At 47.5% G+C, this 17,088-nt stretch overlaps 1 protein-coding gene across 1 annotated transcript in view; it reads left to right on the plus strand.

Annotated features, from left to right (window-relative positions):
* Window positions 1-15,884, plus strand: part of LOC139422354 (polycomb protein suz12-A-like) — a 36,297-nt gene extending 20,413 nt beyond the window's left edge. Inside the window, exons 10-16 of the mRNA XM_071173557.1 lie at window positions 2,511-2,694; window positions 4,145-4,236; window positions 7,979-8,122; window positions 8,457-8,614; window positions 10,841-11,039; window positions 13,199-13,278; window positions 14,759-15,884. Of these exons, the coding sequence (XP_071029658.1) occupies window positions 2,511-2,694; window positions 4,145-4,236; window positions 7,979-8,122; window positions 8,457-8,614; window positions 10,841-11,039; window positions 13,199-13,278; window positions 14,759-15,173 (1,272 nt within the window). The 3' untranslated portion in view covers window positions 15,174-15,884. The remainder of the gene's footprint in view (window positions 1-2,510; window positions 2,695-4,144; window positions 4,237-7,978; window positions 8,123-8,456; window positions 8,615-10,840; window positions 11,040-13,198; window positions 13,279-14,758) is intronic.
* The last annotated feature ends 1,204 nt before the right edge of the window (window positions 15,885-17,088 follow it).

The raw sequence follows: 17,088 nt of genomic DNA on the forward strand, positions 1-17,088 counted from the left end.
AGTTAAATGTAAATAAATAAAAGGTATATTAACAAGTCCCAGCATGGCTCCTGATCCAGTCAGATGAACTCAGCTACTACTCTGTTCAATAGTTAGGCTCCTGATCCAGTCAGATGAACTGGAGTCCAGACTCCCAGTGGAGGCTAAGTGGGGAGCTAACATGATACAGTCCAGACTAAGTGGGGAGCTAACATGATACAGTCCAGACTAACTGGAGAGCTAAAATGATACAGTCCAGACTCCCAGTGGAGGCTAAGTGGAGAGCTAACATGATACAGTCCAGACTAAGTGGGGAGCTAACATGATACAGTCCAGACTAAGTGGAGAGCTAACATGATACAGTCCAGACTCCCAGTGCAGGCTAAGTGGAGAGCTAACATGATACAGTCCAGACTAAGTGGGGAGCTAACATGATACAGTCAAGACTAAGTGGGGAGCTAACATGAAACAGTCCAGACTAAGTGGAGAGCTAACATGATACAGTCCAGACTCCCAGTGGAGGCTAAGTGGGGAGCTAACATGATACAGTCCAGACTCCCAGTACAGGCTAAGTGGAGAGCTAACATGATACAGTCCAGACTCCCAGTACAGGCTAAGTGGGGAGCTAACATGATACAGTCCAGACTAAGTGGGGAGCTAACATGATACAGTCCAGACTCCCAGTACAGGCTAAGTGGAGAGCTAACATGATACAGTCCAGACTAAGTGGGGCGCTAATATGACACAGTCCAGACTCCCAGTACAGGCTAAGTGGAGAGCTAACATGATACAGTCCAGACTAAGTGGGGAGCTAACATGATACAGTCCAGACTCTCAGTACAGGCTAAGTGGAGAGCTAACATGATACAGTCCAGACTCTCAGTCCAGACTAAGTGGGGAGCTAACATGATACAGTCCAGACTCTCAGTCCAGAATAAGTGGGGAGCTAACATGATACAGTCCAGACTCTCAGTACAGGCTAAGTGGAGAGCTAACATGATACAGTCCAGACTCTCAGTACAGGCTAAGTGGGGAGCTAACATGATACAGTCCAGACTCTCAGTACAGGCTAAGTGGAGAGCTAACATGATACAGTCCAGACTCTCAGTACAGGCTAAGTGGAGAGCTAACATGATACAGTCCAGACTCTCAGTACAGGCTAAGTGGAGAGCTAACATGATACAGTCCAGACTCTCAGTACAGGCTAAGTGGGGAGCTAACATGATACAGTCCAGACTCTCAGTCCAGAATAAGTGGGGAGCTAACATGATACAGTCCAGACTCTCAGTACAGGCTAAGTGCAGAGCCAACATGATACAGTCCAGACTCCCAGTGGAGGCTAAGTGGGGAGCTAACATGATACAGTCCAGACTAAGTGGGGAGCTAACATGATACAGTCCAGACTCCCAGTACAGGCTAAGTGGAGAGCTAACATGATACAGTCCAGACTCCCAGTACAGGCTAAGTGGGGAGCTAACATGATACAGTCCAGACTAAGTGGGGAGCTAACATGATACAGTCCAGACTCCCAGTACAGGCTAAGTGGAGAGCTAACATGATACAGTCCAGACTAAGTGGGGAGCTAATATGACACAGTCCAGACTCCCAGTACAGGCTAAGTGGAGAGCTAACATGATACAGTCCAGACTAAGTGGGGAGCTAACATGATACAGTCCAGACTCTCAGTACAGGCTAAGTGGAGAGCTAACATGATACAGTCCAGACTCTCAGTCCAGACTAAGTGGGGAGCTAACATGATACAGTCCAGACTCTCAGTCCAGAATAAGTGGGGAGCTAACATGATACAGTCCAGACTCTCAGTACAGGCTAAGTGGAGAGCTAACATGATACAGTCCAGACTCTCAGTACAGGCTAAGTGGGGAGCTAACATGATACAGTCCAGACTCTCAGTACAGGCTAAGTGGAGAGCTAACATGATACAGTCCAGACTCTCAGTACAGGCTAAGTGGAGAGCTAACATGATACAGTCCAGACTCTCAGTACAGGCTAAGTGGAGAGCTAACATGATACAGTCCAGACTCTCAGTACAGGCTAAGTGGGGAGCTAACATGATACAGTCCAGACTCTCAGTCCAGAATAAGTGGGGAGCTAACATGATACAGTCCAGGCTAAGTGGCGAGCTAACATGATACAGTCCAGACTCTCAGTCCAGACTAAGTGGGGAGCTAACATGACAAGGTCCAGACTCCCAGTACAGGCTAAGTGGAGAGTTAACATGATGCAGCCTAGACTTCAAGTACAGGCTAAGTGGCGACAGGCACGGTGCACTCCGTGGGGGACATCGACTGCGTTGATAAACAAATTTGATCCGTGAGACACATTTGGCAGAAGTACCGAAAATAAAATTATTGTATAAAAAAAGTACAGAAGTTTTGTATAGGGTGCATCACTAGTGTGTAATTCCTCTTCCCAGGCCCCTGGTCTTCCTCTCTGAACAGACAGGAAGAGGTCAGCACTTCCCTTTACTCATGTCTTTGTCTCTCTCTCTCTCCCTCCCCCACTTTCTGTAGCTCCTCCCTCCGTTTGAGACGTTCTCCAAGGGTCCTACTCTCCAGTTCACACTGCGTTGGACAGGCGAGCCCAGTGATAGGTCGACGGCCCCTGTGGCCAAACCCCTCGCCACACGGAACGCTGACGCTAGCAGCCTGACCTCCGACCCTAAGCCCTGCTCCCTCAGACCCACTCAGACCGTAGGTGAGACACGGGCCGGACGACGCACTCGCACACAGGCGGACTGTTGTAATTTGTAGAAGCTCACTAAATGGTGTCAATTTAAAGGGATACTTTAACATATACCATGTTTAAATGAATATCATTTTGATGTCTTTGCGTCCGGTTTAAAGGAAGTTAAGAGGTAGTTTTGTGAGCCAATGCTAACTAGCGTTAGCACAATGACTGGAAGTCTGTGGTATCTGCTATCGAACATTAGTTAGCAATTGTGCCAGTGATAGTTAGCAAGATCCTTCATACTGGACACCGAGAAATAAAAGTAGTATCCACGAGTTGATCTGATTTCTGGGGAAGTCGATAAAGGGCCTCATTACCAAAATCCTGAAGTATCCCTTTAAACATGGTACACATTAAAGAATCCCTTTAAACATGGTACACATTAAAGAATCCCTTTAAACGTGGAACACCTTAAAGAATCCCTTTAAACATGGAACACCTTAAAGAATCCCTTTAAACATGGAACACCTTAAAGAATCCCTTTAAACATGGAACACCTTAAAGAATCCCTTTAAACATGGAATACCTTAAAGAATCCCTTTAAACGTGGAACACCTTAAAGAATCCCTTTAAACATGGTACACATTAAAGAATCCCTTTAAACCTGGAACACCTTAAAGAATCCCTTTAAACGTGGAACACCTTAAAGAATCCCTTTAAACATGGAACACGTTAAAGAATCCCTTTAAACATGGTACACATTAAATAATCCCTTTAAACATGGAACACGTTAAAGAATCCCTTTAAACATGGTACACATTAAATAATCCCTTTAAACATGGAACACCTTAAAGAATCCCTTTAAACATGGTACACATTAAATAATCCCTTTAAACATGGAACACCTTAAAGAATCCCTTTAAACGTGGAACACCTTAAAGAATCCCTTTAAACATGGAACACGTTAAAGAATCCCTTTAAACATGGTACACATTAAATAATCCCTTTAAACATGGAACACCTTAAAGAATCCCTTTAAACATGGAACACCTTAAAGAATCCCTTTAAACATGGAACACCTTAAAGAATCCCTTTAAACATGGAACACCTTAAAGAATCCCTTTAAACATGGAACACCTTAAAGAATCCCTTTAAACATGGAACACCTTAAAGAATCCCTTTAAACATGGAACACCTTAAAGAATCCCTTTAAACATGGAACACCTTAAAGAATCCCTTTAAACATGGAACACCTTAAAGAATCCCTTTAAACATGGAACACCTTAAAGAATCCCTTTAAACGTGGAACACCTTAAAGAATCCCTTTAAACATGGTACACATTAAAGAATCCCTTTAAACATGGAACACCTTAAAGAATCCCTTTAAACATGGAACACCTTAAAGAATCCCTTTAAACATGGTACACATTAAATAATCCCTTTAAACGTGGAACACGTTTCTTCCCTCTCTCTGTAGCTGTGAAAGACTCCTTCAGCAGTTCAGAGTTTCAGATGAAACAAGAACACACACTTGAGGAACCAAGTGACAATCTACGCATATTCTACCAGGTGAGAGGGAGAAACACCACTTGTATTCTTGACTTTAGAGCAGATTGCATTGTGCAATCCATGTCTGAATCACAGTTGTGTTGTGCTTGTCTTTTGTTCTCTTGTTATGTGTCTGACTGGAGGTGGATGGTATGAGAGACCTAGTCCTTTATAACAGGTCTGACTGGGGGGTGGATGGTATGAGAGACCTGGTCCTTTATAACAGGTCTGACTGGGGGGTGGATGGTAGGAGAGACCTGGTCCTTTATAACAGGTCTGACTGGGGGGTGGATGGTATGAGAGACCTGGTCCTTTATAACAGGTCTGACTGGGGGGTGGATGGTATGAGAGACCTGGTCCTTTATAACAGGTCTGACTGGAGGTGGATGGTATGAGAGACCTGGTCCTTTATAACAGGTCTGACTGGGGGGTGGATGGTATGAGAGACCTGGTCCTTTATAACAGGTCTGACTGGGGGGGGGTGGATGGTATGAGAGACCTGGTCCTTTATAACAGGTCTGACTGGGGGGTGGATGGTATGAGAGACCTGGTCCTTTATAGCAGGTCTGACTGGAGGTTATTAGAGACCTGGTCCTTTATAACAGGTCTGACTGGGGGTTATTAGAGACCTGGTCCTTTATAACAGGTCTGACTGGGGGTTATTAGAGACCTAGTCCTTTATAACAGGTCTGACTGGGGGTTATTAGAGACCTGGTCCTTTATAACAGGTCTGACTGGGGGTTATTAGAGACCTAGTCCTTTATAACAGGTCTGACTGGGGGTTATTAGAGACCTGGTCCTTTATAACAGGTCTGACTGGGGGGTGGATGGTATGAGAGACCTGGTCCTTTATAACAGGTCTGACTGGGGGGTGGATGGTATGAGAGACCTGGTCCTTTATAACAGGTCTGACTGGGGGGTGGATGGTATGAGAGACCTGGTCCTTTATAGCAGGTCTGACTGGAGAATATTAGAGACCTGGTCCTTTATAACAGGTCTGACTGGGGGTTATTAGAGACCTGGTCCTTTATAACAGGTCTGACTGGGGGTTATTAGAGACCTAGTCCTTTATAACAGGTCTGACTGGGGGTTATTAGAGACCTGGTCCTTTATAACAGGTCTGACTGGGGGTTATTAGAGACCTGGTCCTTTATAACAGGTCTGACTGGGGGTTATTAGAGACCTGGTCCTTTATAACAGGTCTGACTGGGGGTTATTAGAGACCTGGTCCTTTATAACAGGTCTGACTGGGGGGTGGATGGTATGAGAGACCTGGTCCTTTATAACAGGTCTGACTGGGGGGTGGATGGTATGAGAGACCTGGTCCTTTATAGCAGGTCTGACTGGAGAATATTAGAGACCTGGTCCTTTATAACAGGTCTGACTGGGGGTTATTAGAGACCTGGTCCTTTATAACAGGTCTGACTGGGGGTTATTAGAGACCTAGTCCTTTATAACAGGTCTGACTGGGGGTTATTAGAGACCTGGTCCTTTATAACAGGTCTGACTGGGGGTTATTAGAGACCTGGTCCTTTATAACAGGTCTGACTGGGGGTTATTAGAGACCTGGTCCTTTATAACAGGTCTGACTGGGGGTTATTAGAGACCTGGTCCTTTATAACAGGTCTGACTGGGGGGTGGATGGTATGAGAGACCTGGTCCTTTATAACAGGTCTGACTGGGGGTGGATGGTATGAGAGACCTGGTCCTTTATAACAGGTCTGACTGGGGGGTGGATGGTATGAGAGACCTGGTCCTTTATAACAGGTCTGACTGGGGGGTGGATGGTATGAGAGACCTGGTCCTTTATAACAGGTCTGACTGGGGGTTATTAGAGACCTGGTCCTTTATAACAGGTCTGACTGGGGGGTGGATGGTATGAGAGACCTGGTCCTTTATAACAGGTCTGACTGGGGGGTGGATGGTATGAGAGACCTGGTCCTTTATAACAGGTCTGACTGGGGGGTGGATGGTATGAGAGACCTGGTCCTTTATAACAGGTCTGACTGGGGGGTGGATGGTATGAGAGACCTGGTCCTTTATAACAGGTCTGACTGGGGGGTGGATGGTATGAGAGACCTGGTCCTTTATAACAGGTCTGACTGGGGGGTGGATGGTATGAGAGACCTGGTCCTTTATAGCAGGTCTGACTGGAGAATATTAGAGACCTGGTCCTTTATAACAGGTCTGACTGGGGGTTATTAGAGACCTGGTCCTTTATAACAGGTCTGACTGGGGGTTATTAGAGACCTAGTCCTTTATAACAGGTCTGACTGGGGGTTATTAGAGACCTGGTCCTTTATAACAGGTCTGACTGGGGGTTATTAGAGACCTAGTCCTTTATAACAGGTCTGACTGGGGGTTATTAGAGACCTGGTCCTTTATAACAGGTCTGACTGGGGGGTGGATGGTATGAGAGACCTGGTCCTTTATAACAGGTCTGACTGGGGGGTGGATGGTATTAGACACCTGGTCCTTTATAACAGGTCTGACTGGGGGTTATTAGAGACCTGGTCCTTTATAACAGGTCTGACTGGAGGTGGATGGTATGAGAGACCTGGTCCTTTATAACAGGTCTGACTGGGGGTTATTAGAGACCTGGTCCTTTATAACAGGTCTGACTGGAGGTGGATGGTATTAGAGACCTGGTCCTTTATAACAGGTCTGACTGGGGGGTGGATGGTATGAGAGACCTGGTCCTTTATAACAGGTCTGACTGGGGGGTGGATGGTATGAGAGACCTGGTCCTTTATAACAGGTCTGACTGGGGGGTGGATGGTATGAGAGACCTGGTCCTTTATAACAGGTCTGACTGGGGGGTGGCTGGTATGAGAGACCTGGTCCTTTATAACAGGTCTGACTGGGGGGTGGATGGTATGAGAGACCTGGTCCTTTATAACAGGTCTGACTGGGGGGTGGATGGTATGAGAGACCTGGTCCTTTATAACAGGTCTGACTGGGGGGTGGCTGGTATGAGAGACCTGGTCCTTTATAACAGGTCTGACTGGGGGGTGGATGGTATGAGAGACCTGGTCCTTTATAACAGGTCTGACTGGGGGGTGGATGGTATGAGAGACCTGGTCCTTTATAACAGGTCTGACTGGGGGGTGGCTGGTATGAGAGACCTGGTCCTTTATAACAGGTCTGACTGGGGGGTGGATGGTATGAGAGACCTGGTCCTTTATAACAGGTCTGACTGGGGGGTGGATGGTATGAGAGACCTGGTCCTTTATAACAGGTCTGACTGGGAGGTGGATGGTATTAGAGACCTGGTCCTTTAAAGCACGTCTGCATCCTGTTCCCTATGTAGTGCCCTTCATTTGACCAGGGCCCATGGTTCACTATATAGGCAATAGGGTCCCATTTGGTACAATGTATTTCAGACTTGGCTGTCTATGATGGCGAGTTTCATAGTTTCTACTGACTCATACTCTATGGTCAGACTGGCTGACCTTTTGTGTAGAATTACATAGTCTATATCCTTCTCACACTCCCTCCCTCCCTCCCTCATCCCTCCCTCACCCCTCTCTCTCTCCCTCCCTCCCCCTCCCCCCCCTCTCTCCCTCCCCCTCCCCCCCTCTCTCTCCCTCCCCCTCCCCCCCTCTCTCTCCCTCCCTCCCCCTCCCTCTCTCTCCCTCTCTCTCCCTCTCTCTCTCCCTCTCTCTCCCTCTCTCTCTCCCTCTCTCTCTCCCTCTCTCTCTCCCTCTCTCTCTCCCTCTCTCTCCTTCTCTCTCTCCCTCCCTCTCTCTCCTTCTGTCTCTAGTTCCTGTATAACCACAACACACAGCAGCAGACCGAGGCTAGAGATGACCTCCACTGTCCCTGGTGCACTCTGAACTGTAGGAGACTCTACAGTCTCCTCAAACACCTCAAACTGGCCCATAGCAGATTCATCTTCAACTACGTGGTGAGAACGAGGGGAAGCGAGAGAGAGAGAGACCCAGAGACAGGGTGTGTGTGTGTGTGTGTCTGGTGCACTCTGAACTGTGGAGGACTACAGTCTCCTCAAACTGGCCCACAGCAGATTAATCTTCAACTATGACTGCATTTAGACAGGCAGCCCAATTCTGATATTTTGCCAATAATTGGGCTGGCTGTGTAAACAGCCTAGGAGGTGAGAGAAACCGGGGGGGGGTGGGGGGTTGTACTGTCAGGAGCTGTACATATTGGGGGGCTGAATAAGGGCTGGTTATTAAACTATACAGGTCCGTTGTGATTGACATGTTCTATGACCTCACCAGCCCCACCCTAAAGGAGCGAGGATAGACGTGTCTATTAATGAGCGTTACGACGGGGTGCACGCTGGGAATCCTCGGGATATTCACAGTCAGCCCGGCTTCGCCTTCAGCAGGAACGGACCCGTCAAGAGATCCCCCGTCACACACATCCTCGTCTGCAGGTAACTGGGTACACACGTCTGGGTCACACACACCCACACACACACCTTCATCTGCAGGTAACTGGGTACACACGTCTGGGTCACACACACACACCTTCATCTGCAGGTAACGCAGACAGACAGACACACACACCTTCATCTGCAGGCAGTACACGTTTCAGCACTCGCCGGTCTCTTTCTGTGAGCTCGTGTTGCCTACCACTTCGCGGCTGAGCCGTTGTTGCTACTAGACATTTCCACTTCACAATAACAGTACTAACAGTTGACCAGGGCACAAATTTGACGAACCGACTTGTTGGAAAGGTGGCCTCCTAGGACAGTACCACTTTGAATGTCACTGAGCTCTTCAGTAAGGCCATTCTACTGCCAGTGTTTGTCTATGGAGATTGCATGGCTGTTTGCTTGATTTTTATACACCTGTCAGCAACCGGTGAGGCTGAAATAGACCAATCCACTCATTTGAATGGGTGTCCACATACTTTTGTGTATATAGTGTATCACAGACACAAAGTCAAAATTGTCTTTATCCTATAAATTCCTGAAAATGTGCTTTTTGGTCTTCATTTAAGGTCAAGGTTAGGCATAGGGTTAGCAGTGTGGGACCAATTCTTCCGCATCATTCTCACAATCTTTAAAAAATCTGACCACGGGACGTTGTAGGATTTTTTCCAAAGTTAGAACTGATTTGGAGAGAACCTCAAACCCAACTTTTAGAACAACATATTATAACAATTGATTTTAGAGTTTGTAATTTGGGAATGTTTTCTTGGGGTGCTCTAAGTTACTACTATATGTGTTTCTGCCATTGAGAAATAAGTGCTGCTTTGAACATCCATCTTTACCTCTCTCTTTCCCTCTCTTCTGTTCTCTTTCCTGTAGGATCTTTACCTCTCTCTTTCCCTCTCCTCTGTTCTCCTTCCAGTAGGATCTTTACCTCTCTCTCTTTCCCTCTCCTCTGTTCTCCTTCCTGTAGGATCTTTACCTCTCTTTCCCTCTCCTCTGTTCTTTTTCCTGTAGGATCTTTACCTCTCTCTTTCCCTCTTCTGTTCTCCTTCCTGTAGGATCTTTACCTCTCTCTCTTTCCCTCTCCTCTGTTCTCTTTCCTGTAGGATCTTTACCTCTCTCTCTTTCCCTCTCCTCTGTTCTCTTTCCTATAGGATCTTTACCTCTCTCTTTACCTCTCTTCTGTTCTCCTTCCTGTAGGATCTTTACCTCTCTCTTTCCCTCTCCTCTGTTCTCCTTCCTGTAGGATCTTTACCTCTCTCTCCTTCCCTCTCCTCTGTTCTTTTTCCTGTAGGATCTTTACCTCTCTCTCTTTACCTCCCTTCTGTTCTCCTTCCAGTAGGATCTTTACCTCTCTCTCTTTACCTCCCTTCTGTTCTCCTTCCAGTAGGATCTTTACCTCTCTTCTGTTCTCCTTCCTGTAGGATCTTTACCTCTCTCTCTTTCCCTCTCTTCTGTTCTCCTTCCTGTAGGATCTTTACCTCTCTCTCTTTCCCTCTTCTGTTCTCCTTCCTGTAGGATCTTTACCTCTCTTCTGTTCTCCTTCCTGTAGGATCTTTACCTCTCTCTCTTTCCCTCTCTTCTGTTCTCCTTCCTGTAGGATCTTTACCTCTCTCTCTTTCCCTCTTCTGTTCTCCTTCCTGTAGGATCTTTACCTCTCTTCTGTTCTCCTTCCTGTAGGATCTTTACCTCTCTCTCTTTCCCTCTCTTCTGTTCTCCTTCCTATAGGCTCTTTACCTCTCTCTCTTTCCCTCTCTTCTGTTCTCCTTCCTATAGGATCTTTACCTCTCTCTCTTTCCCTCTCTTCTGTTCTCCTTCCTATAGGATCTTTACCTCTCTCTCTTTCCTTCTCTTCTGTTCTCCTTCCTGTAAGATCTTTACCTCTCTCTCTTTCCCTCTCTTCTGTTCTCCTTCCTATAGGATCTTTACCTCTCTCTCTTTCCCTCTCTTCTGTTCTCCTTCCTATAGGATCTTTACCTCTCTCTCTTTCCCTCTCTTCTGTTCTCCTTCCTATAGGATCTTTACCTCTCTCTCTTTCCATCTCTTCTGGTCTCCTTCCTGTAGGATCTTTACCTCTCTCTCCTCTCTTCTCTCTCCTCTCACTCATATTTATATATATTCATTCTCCCCCTACCCATCTCCTCTCTTCCTGTAGGCTAAAGCATGTATGTATTCAGGTACAATTGACAGTCACTTACTAACCCCTCCCTCTCCTCCCCCCAGACCGAAGCGTCTCCTCCCCCCCAGTCTGTGTGAGTTCCTGGAGGCTGATGGAGGAGAGGGAGACCAGCAGAGAATCATCCCCGGTCACAACCGCCTCTACTTCCGCTCAGACAGCTGTACCCCCAAAACACCACAGGAGGTAGATCACGACAGTGAGGATGAGACAGACCCCTTCTGGCTCCGAGAGAGGACCATCATGGTGAGAGACGCAAACACACGCTGAGCAGGTAGCTACCACACATGGTGAGATACACACTGAGCAGGTAGCTACCACACATGGTGAGATACACACTGAGCAGGTAGCTACCACACATGGTGAGATACACACTGAGCAGGTAGCTAGCTACCACACATGGTGAGATACACTGAGCAGGTAGCTACCCCACATGGTGAGATACACTGAGCAGGTAGCTACCACACATGGTGAGATACACACTGAGCAAGTAGCTACCACACATGGTGAGATACACTGAGCAGGTAGCTACCACACATGGTGAGATACACACTGAGCAGGTAGATACCACACATGGTGAGATACACTGAGCAGGTAGCTAGCTACCACACATGGTGAGATACACACTGAGCAGGTAGCTAGCTACCACACATGGTGAGATACACTGAGCAGGTAGCTACCACACATGGTGAGATACACTGAGCAGGTAGCTAGCTACCACACATGGTGAGATACACTGAGCAGGTAGCTAGCTACCACACATGGTGAGATACACACTGAGCAGGTAGCTAGCTACCACACATGGTGAGATACACACTGAGCAGGTAGCTAGCTACCACACATGGTGAGATACACACTGAGCAGGTAGCTAGCTACCACACATGGTGAGATACACACTGAGCAGGTAGCTAGCTACCACACATGGTGAGATACACACTGAGCAGGTAGCTAGCTACCACACATGGTGAGATACACACTGAGCAGGTAGCTAGCTACCACACATGGTGAGATACACACTGAGCAGGTAGCTAGCTACCACACATGGTGAGATACACACTGAGCAGGTAGCTAGCTACCACACATGGTGAGATACACACTGAGCAGGTAGCTAGCTACCACACACGGTGAGATACACACTGAGCAGGTAGCTAGCTACCACACACGGTGAGATACACACTGAGCAGGTAGCTAGCTACCACACATGGTGAGATACACACTGAGCAGGTAGCTAGCTACCACACACGGTGAGATACACACTGAGCAGGTAGCTAGCTACCACACACGGTGAGATACACACTGAGCAGGTAGCTAGCTACCACACACGGTGAGATACACACTGAGCAGGTAGCTAGCTACCACACACGGTGAGATACACACTGAGCAGGTAGCTAGCTACCACACACGGTGAGATACACACTGAGCAGGTAGCTAGCTACCACACACGGTGAGATACACACTGAGCAGGTAGCTAGCTACCACACACGGTGAGATACACACTGAGCAGGTAGCTAGCTACCACACACGGTGAGATACACACTGAGCAGGTAGCTAGCTACCACACACGGTGAGATACACACTGAGCAGGTAGCTAGCTACCACACACGGTGAGATACACACTGAGCAGGTAGCTAGCTACCACACACGGTGAGATACACACTGAGCAGGTAGCTAGCTACCACACACGGTGAGATACACACTGAGCAGGTAGCTAGCTACCACACACGGTGAGATACACACTGAGCAGGTAGCTAGCTACCACACACGGTGAGATACACACTGAGCAGGTAGCTAGCTACCACACACGGTGAGATACACACTGAGCAGGTAGCTAGCTACCACACACGGTGAGATACACACTGAGCAGGTAGCTAGCTACCACACACGGTGAGATACACACTGAGCAGGTAGCTAGCTACCACACACGGTGAGATACACACTGAGCAGGTAGCTAGCTACCACACACGGTGAGATACACACTGAGCAGGTAGCTAGCTACCACACACGGTGAGATACACACTGAGCAGGTAGCTAGCTACCACACATGGTGAGATACACACTGAGCAGGTAGCTACCACATTACAGACTGTAGTTTTTAGGCCCATACAAACCCAGGTCTACTCTGCACCAGTACAGACTGTAGGTATTAGGCCCATACAAACCCAGGTCTACTCTGCACCAGTACAGACTGTAGGTATTAGGCCAATACAAACCCAGGTCTACTCTGCATCAGTACAGACTGTAGGTATTAGGCCAATACAAACCCAGGTCTACTCTGCATCAGTACAGACTGTAGGTATTAGGCCAATACAAACCCAGGTCTACCATTACAACAGAGCCACACTGACATTGGGTTTGGAGTCTCCAACTTGACTCTGGATCCACTCTGACTGTTGTTCTGTCTACAGCAAATCCAGGAGTTTACAGACGTGAACGATGGAGAGAAGGAGGTGATGAAGCTATGGAACCTTCACGTTATGAAGTATGGGTACGTAGCCCACGTTAAAGCCCTGGCCTCGTTATACAGCCTCTGTTTAAAGCATCATCAGACGTTGCTGTGTGTCGTTCTCTAGACGTTGCTGTGTGTCGTTCTCTAGACGTTGCTGTGTGTCGTTCTCTAGACGTTGCTGTGTGGCGTTCTCTAGACGTTGCTGTGTGGCGTTCTCTAGACGTTGCTGTGTGGCGTTCTCTAGACGTTGCTGTGTGTCGTTCTCTAGAGGTTCATCAGACGTTGCTATGTGTCGTTCTCTAGACGTTGCTGTGTGTCGTTCTCTAAAGCATCATCAGACGTTGCTGTGTGTCGTTCTCTAAAGCATCATCAGACGTTGCTGTGTGTCGTTCTCTAAAGCATCATCAGACGTTGCTGTGTGTCGTTCTCTAGACGTTGCTGTGTGTCGTTCTCTTTGCTGTGGTCTTGGCTTGTGCACTTGAGCCAACAGCTGGCACATACAGTGTGAGGTTAGCCGACATGATGAGATTATTATGGATAAGGGCTAGATTTATTTTTGTGGGGAGGGGTCAAATGACCCTGGATATTTATTGTGAAGGAGCATCAAGTTCATCACCGTGCACTTTCACCTCCCTGTGAAGTTCATCACCGTGCACTTTCACCTCCCTGTGAAGTTCATCACCGTGCACTTTCACCTCCCTGTGAAGTTCATCACCGTGCACTTTCACCTCCCTGTGAAGTTCATCACTTATTAAATCTGTAGCTTAAACTGTGAATCGTATGACTTGTCGCATGACTCCCAAGTTTACTTCCACATTGGATGGAAACCTGCTTAATGACATCTATTTCTCACTCATTTAGAGTTTAAAAATGCTCTCAATCTCAACAGAATCTCTGTATTATTTGTATTTTTTATTTAACTAGGCAAGTCGGTTAAGAACAAATTCTTATTTTCAATGACAGCCTAGGAACAGTGGGTTAACTGCCTTGTTCAGGGGCAGAACGACAGGTTATTTCCTTGTCAGCTCGGGGATTCAATCTAGCAACCTTTCGGTTACTGGCCCAACGCTCTAACCACTAGGCTATCTGCTGCCCCCAAATGAATTCGTATGAACCAGGCGCTCTCGACTAGAGGCTCCATAGTGTCTGTGGCGCAGGCTGAACGTTTGACGTCCCTACTCTAATCCCCCTCCTCTCTCTCTCTTCCCCCCCCCCCCCCCTCTCTCTCTCCCCTCCCCCCCCCCCTCTCTCTCTCTCCCCTCCCCTCTCTCTCTTCCCCCTTCTCTCTCTCTCTTCCCCCTTCTCTCTCTCTCTTCCCCCTTCTCTCTCTCTCTTCCCCCTTCTCTCTCTCTCTTCCCCCTTCTCTCTCTCCCCCCTCCCCTCTCTCTCTTCCCCCTCTCTCTCTCTTCCCCCCCTCTCTCTTCCCCCCCCTCTCTCTCTTCCCCCCCCTCTCTCTCTCTCCCCTCTCTCTCTCCCCTCCCCTCTCTCTCTCCCCCCACTCTCTCTCTCTGCCCCTCAGCTACATAGCAGATAACCAGATGAACGGAGCCTGTCTGGCGTTTGTGGAAGGTTGCGGAGCGTACATTGCCAGGAAGAACCTCTGTAGGAACTTCCTGTTACACCTGGTCAGCATGCATGACTTTAAACTGGTTACCACGACAACCATCAACCAGGCCATGACACGCCTCCGACACATCCAGAAGACCCAGCGGCAGGAAGATGGAGAGGGGGATGGAGGAGAGTATTGGGTGACAGCGCTGGAGTCTCCGTCTGAGCTGCAACCCGACTATGCCACATGTAATGACGACCACACGGATGGTAAGAGTAACCATGGTAATGGCCGCACGAATGGAATCGTCATCGGCGATGGCGATGAAGCTGGTAGTTCTGTTGCTGTGGAAACGTCCAGGCCGAGCAAGAGGCATAAGTTGTGAGGTACCCTCCGGCCCTCTCCTGGAGGAGTGATGAGTATCTAAAATGATGCCCGGTGATTGGCTGAGTGGAGGGTGAAAGAGGGTGTGTTGGTGGTGATTGGAGGGAATAATAAGAGAGACTCATGATGACATCATTCCAAACAAGCACTGGGTGTTGGGTTTACCGTATAGAGGTGGTGGGCCAGAATCATTTAAGTCAATTTGGACACACACACACACACACACACACACACAGAGTCCCACTGGTTATAGTAGGGAAACCTTGGTCTAGTTTTCCCCCATGTCTGGTTATTCAGTCTTGCTTTGATGTCATTAGACTGATGTTACAGTGACCATGAGGTCTGTAAACGCATCACTTTAGCAATAACTTAGTCCCAACTGGCACCATATTCCTCTATACTAGTGTGCACTACTTTTTACCAGGCCCTGCTATAGACTAGGGGGTGTACTTGTACATCAAGCTGTCTGCTATAGACTAGGGGATGTACTTGTACATCAAGCTGTCTGCTATAGACTAGCATTCTGTCCAGGGGATGTACTTGTACATCAAGCTGTCTGCTATAGAATAGCATTCTGTCCACGGGGTGTACTTGTACATCAAGCAGTCTGCTATAGACAAGGGGGTGTACTTGTACATCAAGCTGTCTGCTATAGACTAGCATTTTGTCCAGGAGGTGTACTTGTACATCAAGCTGTCTGCTATAGACTAGCATTCTGTCCAGGAGTTGTACTTGTACATCAAGCTGTCTGCTATAGACTAGCATTCTGTCCAGGGGATGTACTTGTACATCAAGCTGTCTGCTATAGACTATCATTCTGTCCAGGAGGTGTACTTGTACATCAAGCTGTCTGCTATAGACTAGCATTCTGTCCAGGAGGTGTACTTGTACATCAAGCTGTCTGCTATAGACTAGCATTCTGTCCAGGAGGTGTACTTGTACATCAAGCTGTCTGCTATAGACTAGCATTCTGTCCAAGGGATGTACTTGTACATCAAGCTGTCTGCTATAGATTAGCATTCTGTCCAGGAGGTGTACTTGTACATCAAGCTGTCTGCTATAGACTAGCATTCTGTCCAGGAGTGGTACTTGTACATCAAGCTGTCTGCTATAGACTAGCATTCTGTCCAGGAGGTGTACTTGTACATCAAGCTGTCTGCTATAGACTAGCATTCTGTCCAGGAGGTGTACTTGTACATCAAGCTGTCTGCTATAGACTAGCATTCTGTCCAGGAGTGGTACTTGTACATCAAGCTGTCTGCTATAGATAGCATTCTGTCCAGGAGTGGTACTTGTACATCAAGCTGTCTGCTATAGACTATCATTCTGTCCAGGAGGTGTACTTGTACATCAAGCTGTCTGCTATAGACTATCATTCTGTCCAGGAGGTGTACTTGTACATCAAGCTGTCTGCTATAGATAGCATTCTGTCCAGGAGTGGTACTTGTACATCAAGCTGTCTGCTATAGACTATCATTCTGTCCAGGAGGTGTACTTGTACATCAAGCTGTCTGCTATAGACTAGCATTCTGTCCAGGAGGTGTACTTGTACATCAAGCTGTCTGCTATAGACTAGCGTTCTGTCCAGGAGGTGTACTTGTACATCAAGCTGTCTGCTATAGACTATCATTCTGTCCAGGAGGTATACTTGTACATCAAGCTGTCTGCTATAGATAGCATTCTGTCCAGGAGTGGTACTTGTACATCAAGCTGTCTGCTATAGACTATCATTCTGTCCAGGAGGTGTACTTGTACATCAAGCTGTCTGCTATAGACTAGCATTCTGTCCAGGAGGTGTACTTGTACATCAAGCTGTCTGCTATAGACTAGCATTCTGTCCAGGAGGTGTACTTGTACATCAAGCTGTCTGCTATAGACTAGCATTCTGTCCAAGGGATGTACTTGTACATCAAGCT

This window comes from Oncorhynchus clarkii, chromosome 12, assembly GCF_045791955.1.
Source record: "Oncorhynchus clarkii lewisi isolate Uvic-CL-2024 chromosome 12, UVic_Ocla_1.0, whole genome shotgun sequence".
NCBI lineage: Eukaryota > Metazoa > Chordata > Actinopteri > Salmoniformes > Salmonidae > Oncorhynchus > Oncorhynchus clarkii.